The sequence below is a fragment of the Equus przewalskii genome, chromosome 6 (genome assembly GCF_037783145.1).
Source record: "Equus przewalskii isolate Varuska chromosome 6, EquPr2, whole genome shotgun sequence".
NCBI lineage: Eukaryota > Metazoa > Chordata > Mammalia > Perissodactyla > Equidae > Equus > Equus przewalskii.
This window is the reverse complement of record NC_091836.1, coordinates 17,805,564-17,829,764: the sequence shown is the minus strand read 5'-3', so window position 1 is coordinate 17,829,764 and position 24,201 is coordinate 17,805,564. Positions and strand designations below refer to the sequence as shown.

Sequence of the window (24,201 nt, the reverse complement as noted above, 5' to 3'; positions counted from 1 at the left end):
ATATTTGCCATGAGAGTCATGTGTGATGTTACCGAGTGTCTTGAAGTAACTTTAAACATCAAAGTCTCAAGAAAGTATACAGTCCTCCTCATGGGTGGGTGCTGGAGCCTCGACTAGAGTTTTTGTCAGGGTTGAAACCAAGGGCTCAAACAGAGCTCAATCAAGTATGTTTGCCAGGGCTAGGGCCTCGACCAGCATGTTCACCACGGCTAGAATATGACCAGGGATCTTACCAGGGACTCAATCTGCATGTTTATAACAGGTTCTAATTAGGGTATCACCTGGCTTGTTTGCCAGTTTGTTGGCACTAGGGACATGACCACGGACTCACCTAGCATACTGGCTGGGCCAGGGGCTCTCCCTGTGTGTTCGGCAGTGCTGGGACTAAGGAGATGGCCCACATAGTTGGGAGGTTAGTTACATATAAAAATATTGAGTAAACAAGTAAATGCATTGAGGCTAAATGAGAAGCCAGGTTTCTTACTGCTGGAAAATGGAGCCACAAATACAAACAGAGAAAAAACAAATAAACCCTGTGATGTTGGAGTGGAATTGGAGATACCTATAAGAAGATGGATAGATAGATTGGGGTAGGGCAAGAGGGGGATTACTTCTATAATATTCTCACCAAAGTCTAAGTCTAAATCTAATCATGAGGAAACACGATAAACCCAAAGTGAGGGATTCTATAGAGCAAGTGGCTGTACTAATGAAAAACAGGAAGGTCATAAAAGATAAGACGAAGGAACTGTTCCAGATTGAAAGAGACTGAAGAGACCTGATAACTAAATGCAATGATGATAACATTGATGATAATACTGTGGGTATATAGGAGAATATCATTGTTTTTAGGAAATACACACTGAAGAATAAGGGGTCTCATGTCTGCAATTTAATCTCAAAATGGTTCAGAAAAAAAGATGTCTATGTGTGTGCGTGTGGAGAGAGAGAATAAGGCAAACATGGCAAAATGTGAACTGCAGAAGCTTGTGAAGGGAATATGGAAGTTCTTTGTAGTACTGTAACTTTGCTGGCACTTTGAAATTACATCCACAAAATTTAAAAGCATGCAAACTAAGGTCAAGTCAAGATTCAGACTTCAACTATAATATTATGTAAGTATTATTTTTACATTCAGAATTTGTGGCCTAGTTTAAAATAATTTATAATAATTAATTAAATCTAAAGAGAACAAATCTATCCAAAGTCTATCCAAGTTTTAATGTTTCAGTATCCACCTAAATTTTTTTATAGCACAGTAAAAGAAAAAGTGTATTTTACAACTAGTCTCAGATTCATTTCTCAAGAAGCAATTTCACGTTTTCAAAGGTACAAAGGTACTATGCGATTCTTCTATGTCAGTCCATTACATTTAGCCAGCAACATGAGACAGAATTGAAGAGCTTTTTCATTTCACTTAACTCACCATGTGTAGGTGGAGAGATTTAGCAGGGTCTAGCATGCTAGAATCAAGTAACATCAACAATTTCCTCCGAATATCAGCTGCTCTAAATGACACAGTATTGGTCTGAGCACTAGTTACACACATACACAAGAACTTGAGCATGTCTAAAAAAAGTAGATCTTGCTTTGACAGATGTTCTTCAGCTAAAGGATTTATGGCACCTACAAATAAAAAGGACTTATTAAGACTAAGAGAGGGGCAAAACAACCAGATACATTGAACATTAACTCAAATATCCTCCCCTCTACCAAAAAAAAAGAGATAAAAGTATATAGAAAGTAAAATTATGGTGAAATTGATTACACACTAAAAGATTCAAAATTCTTCATAAAAGGTTACACTAGGATTCTGTCATCAGAAAATAATCTATGGAAAAATCTATATAGACATTCACTGTAGTACTACTAATTATAGGGAAATAGAAAGAAATCTAAGTTTATGACAATAAAAAATAGTCAAGTAGATTATAGTATACATGTTAACTGGAACACTACAAAGCCATTAAAAGGTAGGATTTCTAATGCAAGTAGCTACATGAAAAAAACTTACAAATAATGTTAAAACAGACAAGGTATAAAAAGTCATCTGAATGTTGATGCTGATTACAATTCTGAAAGGGTCTATAGGGAAATAACAGAAAAAGGTTAAAAGTGATGGGATTATGGGTGCTTTTTCACTCTCCTGCTTTCTATTTTCAAAATAATCTAACATATGGTTCTACTTCTTTAGTAATTATTTTAATTCCTCCCATGAAGAATAAAACAGGAAACTAATAAATTCAATTAAAAATCAGAGAAATCTATAGTGTACACAGGGGAACAATCCTAACAGACTACACTGAGGGAAAATGAAATGGGCATAAAATTGGTATCTATGAGGCCATTTGTAATACCAAGTCAACATGAAGAGATAAAAGAAATCCTAATCAGTAAATACGTATTTACCGACAGTACTTTGGTTCTCTCCAGATTCATTTGCATCACCAACACTAACAGTAGGGCAATCATCAAATAGATTCATGGAGGACTGATCCTCCGTCTCCATCAGATTTTTATCAGTATCATCTCGCATTGATTCTACTTCTCCATAGTCAAATGGCTTTTTGGTAAAAGATGCCTTCAAAGAAGAGAGAGAAAGATGTTCAAGTTGGCTTCTTTCAGAAGCATGTTGTAATTAAAATTCACCTAATCAAACAATTCAAGATGTGTATGCCTGAACACTGCAGTATTATTTCTATTAAATGTCTAACAATAGGAAAATGGATAAACTTTAATATGCCTATGCAACAGAATAATATGCAAATTTTCAAAATAATTTCTTACATTAAGAAGCTTTACAACACCCCAAATTGATGAGGGTGTAGGGAAAAGTATAAATTGGCACAACTGTTTTGGAGGAAAGTGACAATATTCACCAAAAAATAAAATTCATATTCCTTCTGAAGAAGCAATTCCATTGCTAGAATTTATTCTACATCCTTCATAGGCACAAATAAAAGTAGACACAAGTATGAGAATCATTACCACAGAACTCTTTCTAATGAAAAAAACTAGAAACCACTTAAAATGTTAATTAAGATCAGATGGGCTAAAAATACATATATATACTATTCCTATATAATGAGATACTATGCTACTGCCAAAAAAAGTAAAGAAGAGCAGTAAGAAGCAACATGGAAAAATGACCAAGATTTATTATTAAGTGAAAATAATCAAGTTACAGATTATTTTCTCATTCAATACACATTTGAGTGTCTACCACATGTGCTAGGCTCTGTTCCAGACAAGAGTATTTGTAGCATAAGCCCACTTGCATGGAAAAAAAATACCACGATAAGAATATGTTGTCTGGCAAGGTTTTTGTTTTTATTTTTAAGGATAGAAAATTATTTTGAATTCTGGTACAGTGTTACACAGAAAGAGGTATGCACGTGGATGATTAGTTCCCTATCACTGTCTATTATTATTTATTGAAAAACTAAAAGCCAAGCACTATGCAAGGGACTGATATTAAGAAGCAATCAAATATATTCTCCCCTAAAACCAAATAACTTTAATTTCCACATTTAAAATATATAAGATGCCATGTATTGTGAGATGTATTTAAAAGATTTCAGTGAAAAAAAAATCATCTTAGAATCAATGAAATACAGTAGTAAAATAAGCAGCATACTTACTAAACTTCTACAAATATCAGCAATATCATTCATTAGCTTTGATGTTAACAATCGTAGGAAAAAGCCAGATGCAATCTTATTTGGACTGTGCTATTATTAAGACAAACAAAAAACCAAGCAAACAAAGAAATAAAAACAATTATTCTTGGTAGATACTTTCTCTATCATGAATGAAGTGTACATTTTCTTTTACACTGTCATAAGAAGCATAGATAAAAAGTTTACTATTTATTATTATTATTATTCATTAAAAAGTTTACTAAGAAGCATAGATAGAAAGTTTACTATTAGGGCCAAGATATAAATTGCTTCAAAAACACTAACCTATTCTCTTAGATTAATAATAACTATAGCACATATCTTTCACTATGCATAAACATTAAAGTAAAATACCAGCCACTGACCCTAAACATAAGCAAGCAATAATTGTAAGTTAGAGTTTATTTTTCCACTTCTCTCCTTTCCCACTTACAGCAGAACACACACTTCAAAACCAAAAACATACGCTGATAATCTTGATATATGGCCATGTACTTAATATTAGGTTTCAAAAATGTTTTTTCCAATTACTATCAACAATCTGGCCTGGCTCAACTACCCCTCAGGCCTGCCTCCAAATCAAAACAAAGATTACACACAGTAGCACTCTTTCTACCAAATAATATACAAGACTACCTGGGCAAAAGAGAGCATAATGTAGGTGCTGGAGTTGTTTATCTTTGTAGTGCTCACTAGTCCTGGTATAGTGATATGCATATCACATGGCTAGGAGTCAAAAAATTTTATTAAATGAAGGAAAATAAGCTGGCAATAAAAGTCACCTATGTAGTTGTACATAAAAGTGGTAAAATAATCTCAGAAACCCTCCTGAAATGGTGAAATTAGTTTCATGAGCAACTCAAGATTACCTATTGCTTTACTCCTCTAGATACTACCTTTACTTGCAATTTTAAATCAGTGTATAAACTTATAAATGGACCAAAAAAACAATAACAACACCAACCAGTTATCAACCTCCTGGATAAGCTACACTGCCAAGTAAGAAGAACATCTTACCTTGGTACAGTTACACAAGCAACTTGTACATAGATGCATCATATTTCTCAGTGAAACAATTCTAGATTCTTCATTTGTCTTATTTTTAAACAGAGTGATACTTTCTCCTGCACACTGCATTAGAGACTATTAAGAATAAAAGAAGGGAAAATCCAAATTCTAGTTAAAATTATAGTTCAATGATTGCTTTTTAAAGTTTTACTTAAGAGGTAAAATTAGGGGGCAAGTCCTGGGGCCGAGTGGTTAAGTTCGTGTGCTCCACTTCAGGCGGCCCAGGGTTTTGCCAGTTTGAACCCTGGGCGCGGACATGGCACTCCTCATCAAGCCATGTGGAGGCGGCATCCCACATGCCACAACTAGAGGGACCCACAACTAAAAATACATAACTATGTATCGGGGCGGGGGGGCTTTGGGGAGAAAAAGGAAAAAATTTTTTTAAAAATCTTAAAAGAAAAAATTAAATTAAATTAAAAAAAGAAGTAAAATTAAGTGTTTTTAGAAATTTTACTTGGTTATATAGTATAATTAAAAATTATGAACAATTTTAAATGACACATCTTATATCCTGTTCTCCTTAAAAATCACACCACTCACAGAATAGCACCCAGAAATGAAAATAAGTTTCACTCTTAGAGCCTACTTGATTGACACTCAGTCAAGGATTCTTTAGGATAACTGATCACAGAAAAAACTTAAAAGTACAAATAAAAATCAGTATTTTTGTTAATGAGACTAAATTTTAATGTAATATACTTCAATTACTATATTTATAGTTGGCTTAAAATAATTTTGAATCTTAAGGAAGGACAGATAGTATCATTTCCTCTCAAACTGCATAAAAAAGCAAGAGAAAGAGTTAACCTACATAAAAGTTATGTTTTTCCAAACAAATATACCAATTTTTCCAGGAATAAATTTCATTCAAATTTACCCAAACCTTTATTAGTATACATTCTCCTACCTTGGCTTTCTGGAATAATTCTGATTTATATGCTTCCTCTTCAGCTATTACACCCACATAACGATAGCAGCCAAGAACACCCACCAAAAGACTTGAACACCGGACAAGCGTTTCTGAATTTGTAGTCTTAAAGTAAAACACAAATAAAAATACATATCTTTTCATAAATAATTTTGACTACGATTATCTTTTGTAAGTACAAATTTGATGTTCAGATTAAGAAACAAAAGTTTAGTTAATTAATAGCGGCGTAATTCTGATTATCTCTAAAAACATCTAAGAGAGCCCTGCAGAGTTGTGATAACTAGGATTCTCAGGAAAAATAGCAAAAGTATCTCTTAACGGCCAAGCAAGGTATCTCCTCCTAAAATGGCACAGTGTACTGCTCACACAGGCCCTCAAATATTTGAGGTAGAGAGGAAAGAAAAGATAGGCAAATAAATGTCTCTAACTCTTAGAACATGAGTAGAAATTAGATTCATATAAAGAGACATTAAAATGACATTTTGAGCTTCTGAAGAACAAGAATCTTGAATTATTCAGCTTTTTAGACTGCACAGACTAGCACAAAGTATTTTTGCAGCAAATAAATACCACTTAGCCAGTTTTATAGAATTACGTAAGAATTTTTAACGGTTACAAAGAAAAATAAGATTTTCAGGTTTTTCGCTCCTATGTTGCAGGAAATAGTACTTTAGGAGAAAACATGGAAGACCGTGTTAATTTGTAATGAAAGTGGTCACAATTGTGATCTAGAAGAATATCAGTAATTGAGGAAAAGACAGATGAACAGATACACTGTCCCTTCTGTGACTCTTCAAGTCATCATCCCTGGCTACTGAATTCACTCCTTTGAGTAGCTTATAGGTTTTATTTTATTCAACAAATATTTTATCATTTACCATATAGCAAGGCATCGTGGAAGATACAAAGATTAATAAAAATATACGTGCCCTTTAAGGAACTTACAGCATAAAGGAGCATTTGTATATAAAAAATATATACAAATATCTATGGTACAAAGAAGATGCTAAGTGTCATTTTAAAATAGAAATACTAAATACTATGAAAATTAAAAGTTGAATTCTTATGGCTGAGATTACCTTTTATCAAGGTTTTTAACATAGGGATGATTTAAACACAGAGAAATAGATAGAAAAACATTTTACATAGAAAGAAATGGGAGTTTCCGCAAGAGAATAGCACACACAAAGAGAATTTGTGATTTTTAAGAGGACAAAAGAAATGACTTATGAGAAATTACTAAATGATCTCTAAAATATGGGTGACTGCTAGTTCATGTATTACACTTATTAATCACTCCTCCCTCTTCAAGTGTCCCCAAAATCTATTAGATCAGTTTAAATTATGTTCTTTTCTATTATTGTAACATCTCCCTCCTCTGTATTGAGAGGTTCTTTTTCATCATATAATCCCTATGCTCAAAACCATTACTATTTCCCACTAACCTACCCAAAGAATTATACTTCTTTAATGTCTACCAGAATTCCTGGTACAAAGGAAACACACGAAATATTCTTTAGTTTCCCTTTTTCATGTTACATTCTCCCTATTTGTAGCCATGTTCGGTCACTTTGCTTTTAAAATCAAACCTCTCACCATCCTAAGTGTCTTTCCTGCCTCTGTTTCTCCTTCCTAACAGTCCACCAAAGTTGAATCAAATATAGGCTTCAGTTCTTTTTTAAAATCTCACCTCAGATGAGTAGTTATTTAGAAGTTGTTCTGATAATCCCAAAAGACAGCGATTCAGTGATTCCTTGAGGTTTTGGTGGACAGAAAAGCCTATACTGGGTTGGTGCTTTTCTGTAGCATGTTCTTTCCCAATGGTTAAAAAATCCATCTTGTCAAAAGTTGTCTGAAGAAATAGGTCTTCAACTTCTGAGAATGAAGGCTCATCTTGATCTTTTTGGTGTTTTTCACTTCAAGAAAGTAAGATCTTAAATTATAACCAAATGACCAAATACTTTAGCTCCATATAGCAGCAATACATTACAAACGAAAACATTAATTTAGTGTCTATATTATTCAAAGACTGCTTTATAGCATTAATGGATTACTCTTTTAAATGTTGCTTTTTTCTGGACTTTGATACCTACTTGTATCAAATTTCATTATTCAGCAGCAAATTTTAGTAACAGATGGACAAAAGAAATACAACTTATAATCTCAAAGGCAAATTCAGAAACTATCAAAGAGAAAATATGAATAACACTGGATATAAACACTAAGAATAACATTATCTGAAAACATTTCTCTTTTTTCATCTTTGATTTCTCCAAAATGTAGAATTTTTTTCATCTTATGCCTTCTTGAGGGATATTAGGAATCTTCACGCTAATCAGTCATTTTCAGTCAGTGATAAACATAAGCTTCTTGAGTCAATCAACAAAAATGAAGTCTTTACATTTATTTTTGTTTTCCCTATCCTTGTTTGTTTTAAAGCAAACAAATAGATTTTACTTGACATGCAAAAATAAGTCACATCTTTAAAGAACTCACTTTACACAATTTTTATGTTCTTTTTTTTTTTTGAGGAAGATTAGCCCTGAGCTAATTGCTGCCAATCCTCTTCTTTTCCCTGAGGAAGACTGGCCCTGAGCTAACATCCATGCCCATCTTCCTCTACTTTGTATGTGGAACGCCTACCACAGCATGGCATGCCAAGCAGTGCCATGTCTGCTCCCAGGATCCGAACCGGCGAACCCTGGGCCACTGAAGCAGAACGTGGGCACTTAACCGCTGCACCACCGAGCCAGCCCAATTTTTATGTTCTTAATTTCCTATCATAACCATTCTATTTCTTCCATTGGCAAATGTCACATTATACTAAACAGCATTAAAAAACAGCAAAATAGATCTAAAATTATAGAACACAGATTACAATCATTGAATTAAAAGAAACTTTTCCCTGGCTAATAGTTGTGATTTTTTTAAGTTGATCAACTTAGTTCAAAAGTTTTAAGATGTAGCTACTACTCTGCTAAAATTATCTTTGTAATTAAAGCTATATCTTAAAATAACACATAACTCTATTAGATAACATACCATTCTGGCACACTTTGGAAAAAACTCATTGCAGCTTGACAGTTTTTCATAGTGAGACTCACAAGAATCTTCTCCAGTGCAAGATGAGGAAAATTACTATAAAGGAAAATAAAAATCTTCACTTGGAAGATCAAAAGTCATTTAAAGCATTCTTTAAATTTAAACATCCATGTTTGGCTATAAATCTTGACCTCTAAAATTTGGATCCAAAATTAAAATTGCTTTCATCTGTACTGAATTTCTTAACATCTAAAAGGAGTATTTAAGGAGCATACATTTTATGTTACTATCGTTTTCAACACTTCCTAGAAGCAGAATCATGTTCAGTTTTTAAAGATCATTTCTGAAACCAAAAAAAGATTACAAAATTAAAGCAAATGCACTAGCATCCAGAAGTCTCTCCTCCAGGCACTCATTTCCAACTACCGACTATGGAAAGGCAATGGTTAAGTGGGCAAGCTGCTCCCCACCCTAGTGCTTAAGTCCCATTTTGTCTTTCTCTCATTTTCTTCCCTCCACTAATTTAACATATTCCATCTAGAAGATACTCTTATTATGATTCCAGAATACTCTTGAGTCAGATATATGTTCAGATGGACCTATTTATAAAATATCACAAAGGAACACATAAATGCTCAAAGAATTATACTCATACTCCTTGTGCATATCCCTCTTATTCTCACTGTCTAGACAGACAGGTGAAAATGAAGTAAAAAGACCCAGACTGAGGTGCAGGCACAAAGACACAGAACACTGTAAAAACAAAGGGACCGTTTAATATTTAGGGCTAGTTCTGGAAAATCCTGCATTATCAGTGTAAAATAAAGCCATTTAGTATCAAATAATGGAGGGTACCTTACAAAACAAAACCAAACCAAAAACAGTAGAATGCTAATGAACTCAAATTACCTGTGAAGAATTGGAGGCAGCTCTGTACTGTCTTCAAAGTCATCCTCTAACTGATAGAATAAGAGCCATTTCATTATCAATTCTTTTAAAGAAGAACTTCTATTTACTTCACATATATTCTGTTCCATTCCTGTTTTTACTGTTTCTGGAACTACACAAATGGTCAGGGCCAAAGTCAAACAGCATACTGCAGGACTATAACAAAACAAAGGACAATGTTGTTAAAAGCAAGCTCTTTGATGGACAGAGATATTGTCTATCTTATTTACTGCTGTGCCACCAATGCTTACCACAGTGTGTGGCACATGGCAGACGTACAGAAAACTTCTGGTGATGAAATGAACACAAAAACCGTAAAAAGTCTGATTACATTTGAGAAGATTCTTAAGAGCTCTTAATCACAAGAGTACATGGTACTACTAAAAAAAATAAGGTTTATGAATATTGAGCAAACTAATTAATTGTCAATTACAGATAAAAGAAATTTACACTTAATTCTTTAATATTGGGCTTAGTAATCTCTCAACGTTTGAAACTAAATTTACATTTATTTATTTAAGACTTCCTAGACAAACAACAAAAGCATCTGAAATAGAATTTAATATATCTTCAACTGAAGTTACAAACTATAAAAATCAGGAAAAATAATATATATACACATATTGCAAAATCCAATACAGTGCATAATCAACTTACAATGAAGGTTTGCAGGCTGACCCAGTAAATAACTTCCAGAATTCTCTATCAACCTCAATTAAACTGCCTTGAATTATGGCTCCAAGTAAACCAAAGTTTTCAGCTTGTATTTGTTCAGAACTTATACCACGAAAGGTAATACACCAAATTTTATTCCAGAGTTTCAATAAATCTGACTTTTGTGAGCTTTCTAGGTTTGATTTCTTGCCTTGACATAACGCAACTTCCATAAGGCATCGTAACACATATGGTGTGCGCTCCCCACGTCGCTGTTGAGGCAGAAGCTGGCATAGTATCATCAGTAATGGTGACAGCTCACAATTAGGTAAACTTGCAGGATATTTTGATATTAACTGGGTTGCAATCTGTAACCTAAAAGAAAAAAAGTGTAATTAATTTGAAAATTATTCAATTCTATCAACAAACTAAAAGGAAATAAATACATAGACATGGTACTCAGAATATTCTAACTGAAGTATCATCATCATCATTTTCCATACTACTCTCAAAATAAACTTGCTATTAATATTTATTAGACCTTACCTCCTAAAGCGGCAGACTGATTGACAACTTTTTGGCTAGCTGGGTAAGCTATCATATTTACCTGCTATCAAAACTTTGAAGAATAACTAAGTTACAAATACTCTACTTCTGAGTTACTGCATCCATTCCCGCTCTTCAGCCACCAGTAACATTCCTTTAAAACAGGAAAACAAACCAAAAAAAGGCCCCAAAAACTGTTTTTCCCTGTCATTAATTCAATTAATTCAATAAATATTTGTGTGAGTTCCTAGAACGTGTGCTACTCAAGAAAAGGAACTTAATCTTATTCATCTCTTTATTCCTAATGCTTGGCACACAACAGGTGTTCAATAGCAAATAACTCTTGACTATAAGGACAAATCAGAGCATCTGAAATAGGCACCCTCAACTATATAAAATAAACATGAGCTTAAGCAATAGGTATCTAAATCAATACATTTTCTCCCCAACTCACTTATATTTAAACATTACAACGACATGCTAAAACTCAAAAGAGCACTGATCAGAAAAGTTTGACTGTAATCTAGAAATTTCTAACTGTCCTTAGGCAAGCTGCTTAACCTTTCTCAGTTTCAATTTTCTTTTTATTAAAGCAAACAGGCTGAACTGGGTGAATTCTAAAGATTCCTACCAGATCTAATATTTTGTGATTCCACAGAATTCCACAATTTATTTATTTAAATAATCATGAATGCTGTATGATACTAAAGAACATAGCAAATAAGAAAAAATCCCTTTTATTATGGCGTAAGGTCTAAATTATTGTGATTTCCGCATTTTATCTTTAATTTCTTCCTAATCTATTTCTTTTAGAAAGTGCTATGCATGTTCAAATCTCTTTCTGTCGAAATGTACAACTCAGTGAATTCCATTAGGCACACAATACTGATTGCCTACCAGGCAGCCATTCTCCCCTCTTTCTTGCTATGGAATATGCTTAGCAAAGGTGGCCCTGTCCCCAGCCCCAGCAGATGAGCCATGGCGGTTGATCTCAACATGTCCTGGCAATCACCGATTTGGGAGTGGACAAATGACCTAGTTCTGGCCAGGCCAATGAGATCACGGATCCTACTGAAGGTCTTGTGAGAAAAACTAAATGAGACTAAAATGCCACTAAAAGAGAAAAAAGTAACATTTTACCAAGGCACAAGATCAAAATCATTCTGTGACTTCTGAAGACGATCGTTTATTACTTCCCAGCCTAATTCTATTTTCCTCTTTTTGCAAGATACACTGGAATCATTACATTCTCTTTGTGTGGTGGCATAAGACTGAGAAATCTCCAAAGATTTGGTATCTTCACTGAAAACCTGTAAAATTAAAAAAGGAAAATCTTTTTTTTTTTACATTGCTATTGTTTTCTAATAGTTTGTTAGGTAAAAAATGTTCTTCCTCAAATGAAGATACAGGGAAGTCATAAAGCAAGAGTAATAAATTATAGAAATATATGTAAATATGATAATATAGTAATAAACATACATTTTGTATGACTATAATGGCTCTCTAGAAAGTAGATATTACCAAGTAGGGCATCAGTTGTATTTCCTTAGAACATTACCAAAAGCACCAATAAATATAAAAATAAAGCAAAACCTTCTATTTTCAAAGGGATTAAATCATAAATTTAGCATTAAGAAAGTATTTGGCAAATAAAATTACCCAAGACGTTAACCAAATCTCTTGGAAAAAAGTTTTACCTAAGAAACATTAAGCCATCAACTGATGAATGGATAAACAAAATCTAATATATCCATACAATTGAATATCATTCAGCAAAAAAAAAGGAATGAAATACTGATTCATGGTACAACATGGACAAACCTTGAAAACATTATGCTAAGTGAAAGAAGCCAGACACAAAAGACCACATATTGTATGATTCCATTTACATGAAATGTCCAAAATAGGCAAATCTAGGGAGACAGAAAGTAGATTAGTGGTTGACTACTGTGTACTAGAAGAAGCAGGGAATTGAGACTGACTGCTAATACGTACGAAGTTTGTTTTTGGGGTGATGAAAATGTTCTGGAATTAGATAGTGGTGATGGTAACACAACATAGTGAAAATACTGAAACCACTGAATTGTACACTTTAAAACAGAGACTTTTTATCCTATGTTATTTCTGACTCAGGAGACAAAACAGCATTAAGGTTAGGGCAATCTTAATTCCTACAGACAATCTTTTAAGAATGGAAAAAGTTCAGGGGACAGCCCGGTGGCACAGCGGTTAAGTTCACACGTTGCGCTTCTCGGCAGCCTGGGGTTCGCCAGTTCAGATCCTGGGTGCAAGCATTGCACCGCTTGGCACACCATGCTGTGGAAGGCATCTCACACATAAAACAGAGTAAGATGAGCACTGATGTTAGCTCAGGGCCAGGCTTCCTCAGCAAAAAAGAGGAGGACTGGCAGTAGTTAGCTCAGGCCTAATTTTCCTCAAAAAAAAAAAAAAGAATGGAAAAGTTCATTGTTAGTTTTCACTAAGTTTATATGTGCAAAAGAGTTATCTTTTAAGTCAGAAAGGCAATTCCAAATATTTATGGTGTTTTGAAAGGAAAAGTTACTGATACAGAGTAAGTTTACAGGCTTTTAATCAGAAAACACATTTAAAAAGCCCAGTAAAAGGAAAATTAACTGGAAATTTCAAAATGTGACAAGACCTACCATACCTGGTGACAAATATCTGCCATCAATTCAATCAGGTTTTCCTTGACAGCAATATTACGAGATCCTGAAGAATATTTCCCTCTGCTTCCTATACGACTTATCTCATTAACTAGCAGATCATATAAGTTGTATAAGATACTTTTCCATTTCCTTGATTCATAAGCACCTGTAATTCAAAAAATTAAAATATAATTTATATATACACTTCATTTTCACTGCCAACTCCCACAAAACTATTCAGCTTTAAGGCAGAAACAACATTAGAAGACATTTGATCCAACCTTCTATTCAGTACTAATGCCTCCCCTGACAATATCATTAACAAGCTCTGCTTCGTAACGGTGTCCATTTCACACAAAGATAACTGTATTTGTTCTAAAATTCTTCCATATTCTGATCTTTCTCTAATCAACTCAAAATCTCAATCAAACTTCCCCCAATTACTTTTCTCCTCTGAAACAAATACAATTAATATGTTCCCTCTTTTATATAAGGACCAAGTTCTCTGTATGTCTTTGTTTAAGAGAAAAACATTACCAGGTCCTTCAACAAGTGTACAAATGACATATTATCCAGACTTCTCATCATCTTGGTCTTCTTTCCCTAGACACATTCCAGTCAATTTATGTCCCTCTTTAAATGCTGACTCTACAAAATCTGGTGAACATAATACACCAACTGTAATCTGACCAGTATGGAAAACAATGGGCTATTACTCCCCACAAAGAACCACAAAATCTATTAATGTAGCCTAAAACTACACCATGTTTCTGGCAGCCTCACCATCCCGCCAATTTTCAATTCATCCTGAATACGCAGTAACTTAACCCTAAACATGTCATTCCATCCCCTAATATGCCTGATTTTCATCCTGGAGAGAGCTATGTGAAAGATGAAAACCTAAGAAAAGCTACCACTCTTTGACTTACAGTGGTTTCATGGGTTACAAATACATCTAATTATACACACTAGAAGAGCCCACGAAACACACACAACAACTTTTGTTCAAAGTGGCTACAACAGTTTTCCTCCATTTTACCTGCTATTACTCAATGCAGCATGATTTCCTAATGAGATCATTAAACCGGCCATAATGAATTGGTCCAAGGGCTAGCACAAGCCCAAAGGCAAATGCAGCCTGACCATCAGGGAACTCATTCAGTTCCAGTCCCACCCAATAAAGTTCCTATCTACTGAATGGAGCTACACCATCCAAGCAATACTCTCTCACGGAAAGGCAAATGTAAAGGCATCAAGGGAGGATAAGTCATTCATTTCTGGCTTTCCCAGCAAACAGGGGCCTGGAGTACTATGAGGTTTACGGTAATATGTATGTAACTTCATTGGAAAGTGACTAATCTGACTGGCTGTTTTCAGTCCACATTTATCTATTTTATTTTCTAATAAAAGCAATGTGTGGATAAACAAGGTCCTGCCTTCTCTGAATTCTTTTATTCTTACGGTCTGTGTCACACCTCTTAGCACCTAATTATTGTAGCATAATCAGATCCTGGAGGGAACAGTGTCTCATATTTGTTAATACTCCTCAGAATACCTAGCATTGTACTAAACAATGATAAGGTATGCTATGATTTGCAACCACAGCTTCAAATTCTAAAAAGATGTGTAAAAAATATCCTCATGACTAATACCATTACCAAGCACAGCAATCCAGAGAAAGGTCATAACTTCCTACAAAATACAGATTCCATACTTAAGCCTCTATGTTTCAATGAAGAAGCAAATTCAAAACAGCAAAAACTTTCTTTATACCTTTTTCTTGGGTTTTTGCTCCCTTTGGATGATGGATATAAATTTGCAGTTGAAATAATTCAATCATTACTTCTTTTAAGGAATCATTAAGTCTATGTTGAGTCCAAACATAAAGCAAGGTAGGAAGAATTTCATCTCCTAATTCACACACTTGAATTCGAAAGTTAACAGCCAAAGTCTTGAGGAAGAGAATAAATGCTGCTAAGATATGACTTAGACCTGCAGAACTCTTTTCTTGTCTGTGACAGAAAACAAACACAATTAACTTGGTATAACAGGGGAACATGCACAACCTGAAGACAGTTATGAAGTTGCATGCTGAAAGGAAAAAAAAATCTAATTTTCAAATAATAACAGCCTTAGTTTCAGGAAAAAAAAAAATCACAGCAGTAATACATAGCAACAAAAAAACCAGTTCTTATTTGGTGCTAAGAGATCACTACCGTTAGCTCTCCCTGCTGCTGAAACATGGTCTAAAATTATTACAAAACTGATTTGTAATACCTACCACTTATGAAATGTTTCACATTATAAATTGGGTAAGGCCACACAAATGTAAGGTATTGATATTTCTAAAATATATTCCTATTTTAGTTTATTCTTAGTACATTATATCTAGCCTCAAAATGGGGAAAATGAAATGACTTAGAGGCCATTTAGCTTTTCCTTTCATTAGAAAAGTTAAGACAGATTTCCGCTTAAGAACATCATTTCATGTCCTGCATATTGGATATTTAGGAAGAGCTGGACCTGACTAACACTTCAGGAATCCACTACTTTTACTATAATGGGCCCACACTTTTTAAAAAATTGATAGTATTTTTAGTTTACTGAATCTAAAACATAGTGTTACAAGAAGACCAAATGGCTTTTTGATACAAAACAAAACAAAAAGAGATTAGATTACCTTGCATGCTGAATAGCCTTGGAAAAATATTCCAAAAATTTAGAATTTAATCCATCAGTTTGCGAACAGCATCCTTTAGTCACAGCTTGAATTATTCTAGCCACTAAAACCCTATTAATGTCTTGTGAAGGTTTAAGATACAGCCTGAAGTACACAGAGAGCAATTCTTAAAAAAACAAACAAAAAACATATTAGTTATGTTTTTAAAAAGAAAACTATCAAAGTATTTAATTTAAATGTCACAATTCAATTTAAATTTCAATAATCCCACATAGACAAAAAGATTAAAAATTATAGTAATTTATATTTAATATAGTAAAAGTATTCCATCAATATTATTTTTACTTTACATAAACTGCCTTCAAGACAGGAACAATTACAGGCAGCAGAGTATGTAAACACCGGTTTAAGAGCCAGATCTCAGATAAACTACTTAACTTCTCTAATCCTACCAATTCCCTCATCTAAGCCTAACAAAGCACTTGATACAGTGCACACTCCACAGTTTTTGTTTTGCTTTAACACTGTTTGATTAATAATGTGTGTAGAATGTGTCAAGAACTGGGAAGAGTCTGAGATTTTACTCTACTCATAACCTAACAAATTAGAATACCAGTTTCATGAATGCTGGCAGAAAATGTGAGATTCCTGATCAGAGAAAAACGACAGTTTTTTTTCTCACAGCAATGACACTAGCCAGAGTATCTTCACTTTTGCATACATTCTTCAGTCTCAAAGGCAACATAAAGAGGGACAGGTGGCACATGGGCAAACACTGAGCTATATGACATGAGAGAAATCCTAAGCTTTTTATAATAAGTGGGCTGTAAGCCAACCTGTCCTCTGCCCTGGAGGAAATCATCATCTCTATCCTCCAAGGCTCACTATACAAACATACTTAAAAAAATAGTCTGGAAAAAAGCAGTCAGTGTCTCTCTCATAAGACGTACAGAAACGTGAGATGCATTGAGAATCATCTCCCAACACAATGAAAAGTAAAGTTGTATATGCAAGATTTTCTTTCCACAGGGAGATAATTAGAAAGTCCTTAGTAAAGTGAGTAGGAATAACACCTATGGGCATCTTCCTTTCCAACTGCATAGGTCACATGATTCTGCAGAAACAGTTTAAAATCAGAGATATTAAATACAAAAGAACAGGGACAATATAAATACAATATAAATATAAACAATAAGTAAAATCACTTTTCAAATGATTCCTATCATATCTGACACTTTATAGAACTCTACACTAGTGCTTCCCAAAGTTTATTCACTACATATAACACCTAAATAATGGTGAAATGTGAGTTAATACACATAAATTTGGAGATAAGAAAACAGGAAGCCAGGGCCTGCCTGGTGGCCAAGAGGTTGGGTTCGTGCGCTCTGCTTCGGGGGCCTGGGGCTGGGTGGGATCCCGGGCACCGCTCATCAGGCCACACTGAGGCAGAGTCTCACACAGCACAACCAGAGGGACGTACAACTAGAATATACAACTATGTACTGGGGGGTTTTGGGGAGAAGAAGGGGGAAAAAAAAAGAAAATAGGAAGGCTTATGTTTGTCATTTCCCTCTTACTACTTGGTAGGAGGAGAGGTGAAAAAGAAAAGCCGGCAATGCAACGATCAAAGCTCAAGCTTCAGGGCTTTTACGTCAGTTGGAGGAAACGATCGCAATTCTCACAGAATCACACATATGCTTCCCTAGTGAGAAGTAAAAAAGCTCATATGAGACATTCAACAAAAGTCTCAAAAGAGTAGAGTCCAACTTCTTCAAAAAAGGCTGCAGTGCATGCCTGCAGATGAATTCACTTCCTCCATGAATTCAACAACAAAAGCTGAATAGAGCAGATGGTAAAACAACATGCTATTAAAAAGGAGTTTCTTTTTAATATCACGGAGCTAGTGAAATAAAACCTCAAATAACATCATTGAATGTAGATTCCTTGAGACTTTATACATAGACAATCACACCATCTGCAAATAGCAACAGTTTTATTTCTTCCTTTATAACCTGTCTGCCTTTTATTTTCTTTTCTTGTCCAACAGTCCTGGCTAGAAGCCCCAGTACAAAATTGAATAGGAGTGGTAAGAGGAGACACCTTGTTCCCAAATTCTTTCTGAAGTGTTTTAAATTATGGATTCAATTTAACAGTCATTGAACTATTCAGATTATCTATTTCATATTGGGTGAGTTTTTATCGTTTTTTTCCTTCTTCTTCTTCTCCCCAAAGCCCCCCAGTACATAGTTGTATATTCTAGTTGTAGGTCGTTCTGGTTCTGCTATTTGGGACGCTGCCTCAGCATGGCCTGATGAGTGGTGCCATGTCCACATCCAGGATCCAAACTGGCAAAACCCTGGGCTGCCGAAGCGGAGCGCACGAACTTAACCACTTGGCCACAGGGCCAGTCCCTTGGGTGAGTTTTGATAGTGTGGTTTTTAAGGAATTGGTCCACTTAAATTCAGTAGTCAAATTTATGTGCATAGAGTTGTTCACAGTATTCCCTTATTATTCTTTTAATAGCTGCAAGATTTGCAATTATATCCCATTTCATTCCTAATATAAATAATTTGTGTTTTCTCTTTTTATCTTAGTCACTCTTGCTAGAGGTTCTAGATTTTATTGATGTTTTCAAAGAATCCGTCTTTTGTTTCATTAATTTTTCTCTATTATTTTTCTGTTTTCAATTTCACGGATTCCTGCTCTCCTTCTTTTTTTTTTTCATTTTTCCTTTTTCTCCCCAAAGCCCCCCAGTACATAGTTGTATATATTTAGTTGTGGGTCCTTCCAGTTGTGGTATGTGGGATGCCATCCCAGCATGGCCTGATGAGCAGTGCCATGTCCACGCCCAGGACTTGAACTGGTGAAACCCTGGGCCGCCAAAGCAGACCACATGAACTTAACCACTTGGCCACGGGGCCGGCCCCTGATTCCTGCTCTTCTGCTCACTTTGAAGTTTTTGGATTTGTTTTTCTTTCTCTAGTTTCTTGAGATGGAAGCTAAGATAACTGATTTGAGATCTTTCCTCTCTTCTAATGTAGGCATTTATTGCTATAAATTACCCTCTCAACATAACTTTAGCTGAATTCTACAAATTTTGATATGTTATAATTTTCATTTTCATCTAGTTCTAAGTATGCTTTGATTTCCTTTGAGACTTTTCCTTCGACCCGTGATTTATTTAGAAGTGTGTTGTTTATTTTCATAAAAGTACTATGAAGGAAACAGAGTACTATGGTAGAAAACAAAAAGAGAAGAACAAAGTTAGAATGGGCAATCAGAAAATGGCAGTGACATTTAAGCTGAGACCTGCAGGATGAGAAGAAACCAGCCACACAAAGGGTAGTCTCTGACAAGAGGACAAATGCCATGGGGCATGAAAGAGCTTGCACTCTCTAAATAGGAGTGCATGAGATGATTCACAGCAGTGTCAGAGGAAATATTAGAACTCTTATTTTTTAAATTAAAATTAAATACATATAAAAATATAGAAATTACTAAGGACCACTTTGAAAGACAGTTTGGCAGTTTCTCACAAAACTAAACATACTTTTACCATATGATCTAGCAATCATGCTCCTTGGTATTTACTCAAATGAGTTAAAAACTTATCATGGATGTTTATAGCAGCTTTATTTCTAATTGCCAAAACTTGGAAGCAATCAAGATGTCCTTCAGTAAGTGAATGAATAATTAAACTGGGGTACAAACAGACAATGAAACATTACTCAGTGCTAAAAAGAAATGAGCTATCAAGGCATGAAAAGACATAGAGAAACTTTAAATGCATATTACTAAGTGAAAGGCGCCAATCCGAAAAGACCACATACTATATGATTCCAACTATATATTCTGGAAAAGGCAAAATTAACAAGACAGTAAAAAGATCAGTGGTTGCTAGGGATCAGAGGGGAGGTAAGGATAAACAGGCAGAGCACAGAGGATTGTCAGAGCAGCGAAACTATTCTGGATGATACCATAATGGTGGATACATGTCCTGATACATTTGTCAAAACCTACAGAATGTAAACCACCAAGAGAGACCCTAAAGTAAACTACAAACTTTGACTAATATGAGGTGTCAATGTAGGCTCACTGAAACAAATGTACCACTCTGGTGCAGGATGTTCCTAACGGGGGGGGGGGTGTATACGTGCGAGAGTATATGGGAACTCTGTACTTTCTGCTGAATTTTGCTGTGAATCTAGAACTGGTCTAAAAAAATAAAGTCTATTTAAAAAAAAAGTTTGGAAACCACTAGGTAGAGAATCTGAACATTGGCCACTGTGGCTAAAGCACAGAAATTAGAAGGATGAGAGAGGGCATTTAGTTAAGGTAAGAAGTAAAACTATGCAGTTCTTCCAAGGCCTGGAAGAGGAGTTCATACTTCATATTAGTTCTACAGGAAAGCCACTAAAGGATTTTAACTTTTCTTCCTTCCTATCTTATTAGAAAAACTATCTTCCTTTGGACAATCCTAGGGCTCTTGCTTTGGATTCATTTCTTCTCAGGAAACACACATATCAATTTTCCTGCATACTCAACCACTCTCTCTCCTCTGAATTCCTTTGATTACATTTATATATACTCCAGTCACTCTCATCTTTAACAGGACCCCTCTTTTCCTTCTCCTTGCAATCAAATCTTTTGAAAGTGTTGTCTGCACAGTCGGCCCTCCACATCTGTGGGTTCCACAAACGAATTCAACCAACTGTGGATCCGAAAGGCCTACGATGGTTGCATCTATACTGAACATGTACAGACTTTTTCCTCTTGTCATTGTTCCCTAAACAACACAGTGTAACAACTATTTACATAGCGTTTACATTGTATTAGGTATTAAAAGTAATCTAGAGATGACTTAAAGTATACAGGAGGATGTGCATAAGTTATGCGCAAATACTATGCCATTTTATATAAGGGATTTGAGCATCAAGTCCTGGAACCAATCACCTCTGGGTACTGAGGGAGCACTGTATTTGCTAATAGATTTCCTCACTTGTCACTCATGCTTCCACACCAGTCTGTTATAGAACTGAACACCATCAACCAACTGACTCTAACTGCCATTTATAGAATAATTCACCCAACAGCAGCAGATACACATTCTTTTCAAAAACATATGGAACTCTCACCAAGTTAGATCTTAACTTGTGTCATAAAAGAAATCATAACAATTATACAATTACAAATAATTTAGATTATAAAAAGTGTCTTCTCTGGCCATAATGTACTTAAGACTAGAAACCATAAAAGGAAGAAAACAAAACAAAACAGGAAAATCCCCAAAACAACTGGAAATTAAACAACTTCCAAATAACCTAGGGGTCAAAGAGGCACTCTCAAGAAAACCTAGAATATATTTTGAACCAAAGAAAAATGAAAATACAACACTGTCAAAATTTCTGAGATGTAACTAAAGCAGTAGAGAAAAACTTACAGTAAATGCACATATTAGGAAAGAAGCTCTCAAATCAATCATCTAAGCTTCTACCTTAAGAAACTAGAAAACAAATTAACCCAAAACAACAGAAAGAACTAATAACGATAAGACCAAAAATCAGTAATGAAAGAGGCAATATCATTACAGAGCCTACACATATTAAAAGGATAATAAGGCAATAATGTTTAAGAACAACTTTATGCTCATACATTCAATAACTTAGATGAAATGTACAAATTCTTGAAAGAAACAAACCACAAAAGGTCACTGAAAAAGAAATTCTATTAAAGAAACTGAATTCATAGTTAATCTTCCAATAACATCCACCACGACCAAATTCAATCCAATAATATATAAAAAGGATAATACATTATGCCCTAGTGGGGTACATCCCAGGAATATAAGGTTATCTAGACCTGTGAAAATTCCATCAATGTAACTCACCATATCAATAAAGAGAAAAAAACAAATGATTATCTCAATAGATGCAGAAAAAAATTTAACAAAATTCAACATCCATTCATAATAAAAACTATGAGCAACTAGGAATAGGAGGGAACATCCTCAACCTGTATTAATAGCTAATATCATGCTTAATGGCCAAATACTGAATGCTTCCCCCAAAACCAAGAACAGGAGAAGGATGTCTGCTCTCACTACTCCTATTCAAAAATCATACTGGAGGAAAAACTACAAATCTCTTAGAAGAAAATATAAGGGGAAAGTTTCATGACATTGGATTTAGCAACAATTTCTTGGAAATGACTCCAAAAGCACAGATAACAAAAGAAAAAGATAAACTGTACTCATGAAATTAAAAACTTTAGTGCATCAAAGAATACCATCATCAGAGTTAAGGGCAACCCATGGAAGGGGAGAAAATATCTGCAAACCACACATCTGATAAGGGATTAATATCCAGAATATATAAAGAACTCCAACAATTCAACAACAAAAAAAGAATCTGATTAAAAACTAGGTAAAAGACGAACAGATATTTCTCCACAGATGACAAACAAATGGCCAATAAGCACACAAAAGGTTCAACATCACTAGTCATTAGAGAGATGCTAATCAAAACTACAATGAGATATCACTTCACACACATTCACATTAGGATGACTATTATCAAAAAAAGGAAGAAAAAGAAGAACAAGTGTTAGTGAGGGTGTGGAGAAACTGAAACACTTGAGCACTACTGGTGGATATGTAAAATGGTACAGCCCTTGTGGAAAACAGTATGGCAGTTCCTCAATAAATTAAACATAGAATTGCCATATGATGCAGCAATTCCACTTCTGGATATACATCCAAAAGAATTGAAAGCAAAGACTCAGCTATTTGCACACCCATGTTCATAGCAGCATTACTCATAATAGCCAAAAGGTGGAAGCAACCCAAGTGTCCAAAGACAGGTTAGTGGGTAAACAAAATGTGGTATATACCATACAACAGAGCATTATTCAGTCTTAAAAAGGAAGGAAATTCTGGCATATCATACAACACAGATGAACCTTGAAGACATTATGCTAAGTGAAATAAGCCAGGCACTGAAAGACAAATATTGTATGATTTCACTTATAGGAGGTAGCTAGAGTAGTTAAATTCATAGAGACAGTAAGTAGAATGATTGTTGAGGGCTGGGGAAGGGAGGAAAGGAAAGTTCTTGTTTAATGGATACAAAGTTTCAGTTTGGGCACCATGAAAAAAGTTCTGGAAATGGATGGTGATGGGTCTACAACAATACGAATATACTTGACGCCACTAAACTACAATTAAAAATGGTTAAAATGGTAAATTTTATATCACGAACATTTTACTATTAAAAAAAATCATACTGGAGGTCCCAGCCAATATAATAAGGCAGAAAAAAGAAATAAAAGCCACATGGCTCGGAAATGAAGGAAAAAAATCTCTCTACTACTTGCAGATGACATGATTATCTAAACAGAAACTCCCACAGAATCTACAAAAAAGCTCCTAGCAAGGTCCCAGGATACAAGACCAATATACAAAAATCAAGTGTACTTCTGTAATAATAGCATTTAACAGTATGGAAATCAAAATTTAAAAAACAGTGCAATTTACAAACTACTGCAGTATAAATCTAACAAAAAATATTCAAATCCTGTATGCTGATAATTATAAAACAGTGATTTCTTTAAATCAAAAAAGATCTAAATAAACGAAGAAAAGTTCACAGATTCTATGACTCTACATTGCTAAACTGTCTGTTCTTCCTAAATTGTTCAATAAATTCAATGCAATTGCTATCAAAATCCCAGCAGGGGGGCCTGCCCAGTGGCAGAGCAATTAAGTTTGCACATTCCGCTTCTCGGCAGCATGGGGTTTGCTGGTTTGGATCTTGGGTGCAGACATGGCATCGCTTGGCAAAAGTGATGCTGTGGTAGGCGTCCCACGTATAACGTAGAGGAAGATGGGCATGGATGTTAGCTCAAGGCCAGTCTTCCTCAGCAAAAAGAGGAGGACTGGCAGTAGTTAGCTCAGGGCTAATCTTCCTCAAAAAAAAAATCCCA

The 24,201-nt window shown here is 34.8% G+C and overlaps 1 protein-coding gene across 7 annotated transcripts in view; it reads right to left on the bottom strand.

Moving 5' to 3' along the window:
- The window catches only part of ATM (ATM serine/threonine kinase), a 115,813-nt gene that overhangs the window by 80,712 nt on the left and 10,900 nt on the right, over positions 1–24,201 (bottom strand). For all 7 annotated transcript variants that reach the window (XR_011541341.1, XM_070624831.1, XM_070624833.1 and 4 more), the window contains exons 7-19: positions 16,219–16,384; positions 15,312–15,550; positions 13,541–13,704; positions 12,013–12,182; positions 10,330–10,701; positions 9,634–9,828; positions 8,725–8,820; positions 7,373–7,598; positions 5,659–5,784; positions 4,698–4,823; positions 3,642–3,731; positions 2,410–2,581; positions 1,427–1,626 (exon numbers count right to left, since the gene is read on the bottom strand). Coding sequence is in view for 6 of the 7 variants with exons in the window: in XM_070624831.1 (XP_070480932.1) it covers positions 1,427–1,626; positions 2,410–2,581; positions 3,642–3,731; positions 4,698–4,823; positions 5,659–5,784; positions 7,373–7,598; positions 8,725–8,820; positions 9,634–9,828; positions 10,330–10,701; positions 12,013–12,182; positions 13,541–13,704; positions 15,312–15,550; positions 16,219–16,384 (2,342 nt within the window). In the remaining variant the exon portion in view is untranslated. The remainder of the gene's footprint in view (positions 1–1,426; positions 1,627–2,409; positions 2,582–3,641; positions 3,732–4,697; positions 4,824–5,658; positions 5,785–7,372; positions 7,599–8,724; positions 8,821–9,633; positions 9,829–10,329; positions 10,702–12,012; positions 12,183–13,540; positions 13,705–15,311; positions 15,551–16,218; positions 16,385–24,201) is intronic.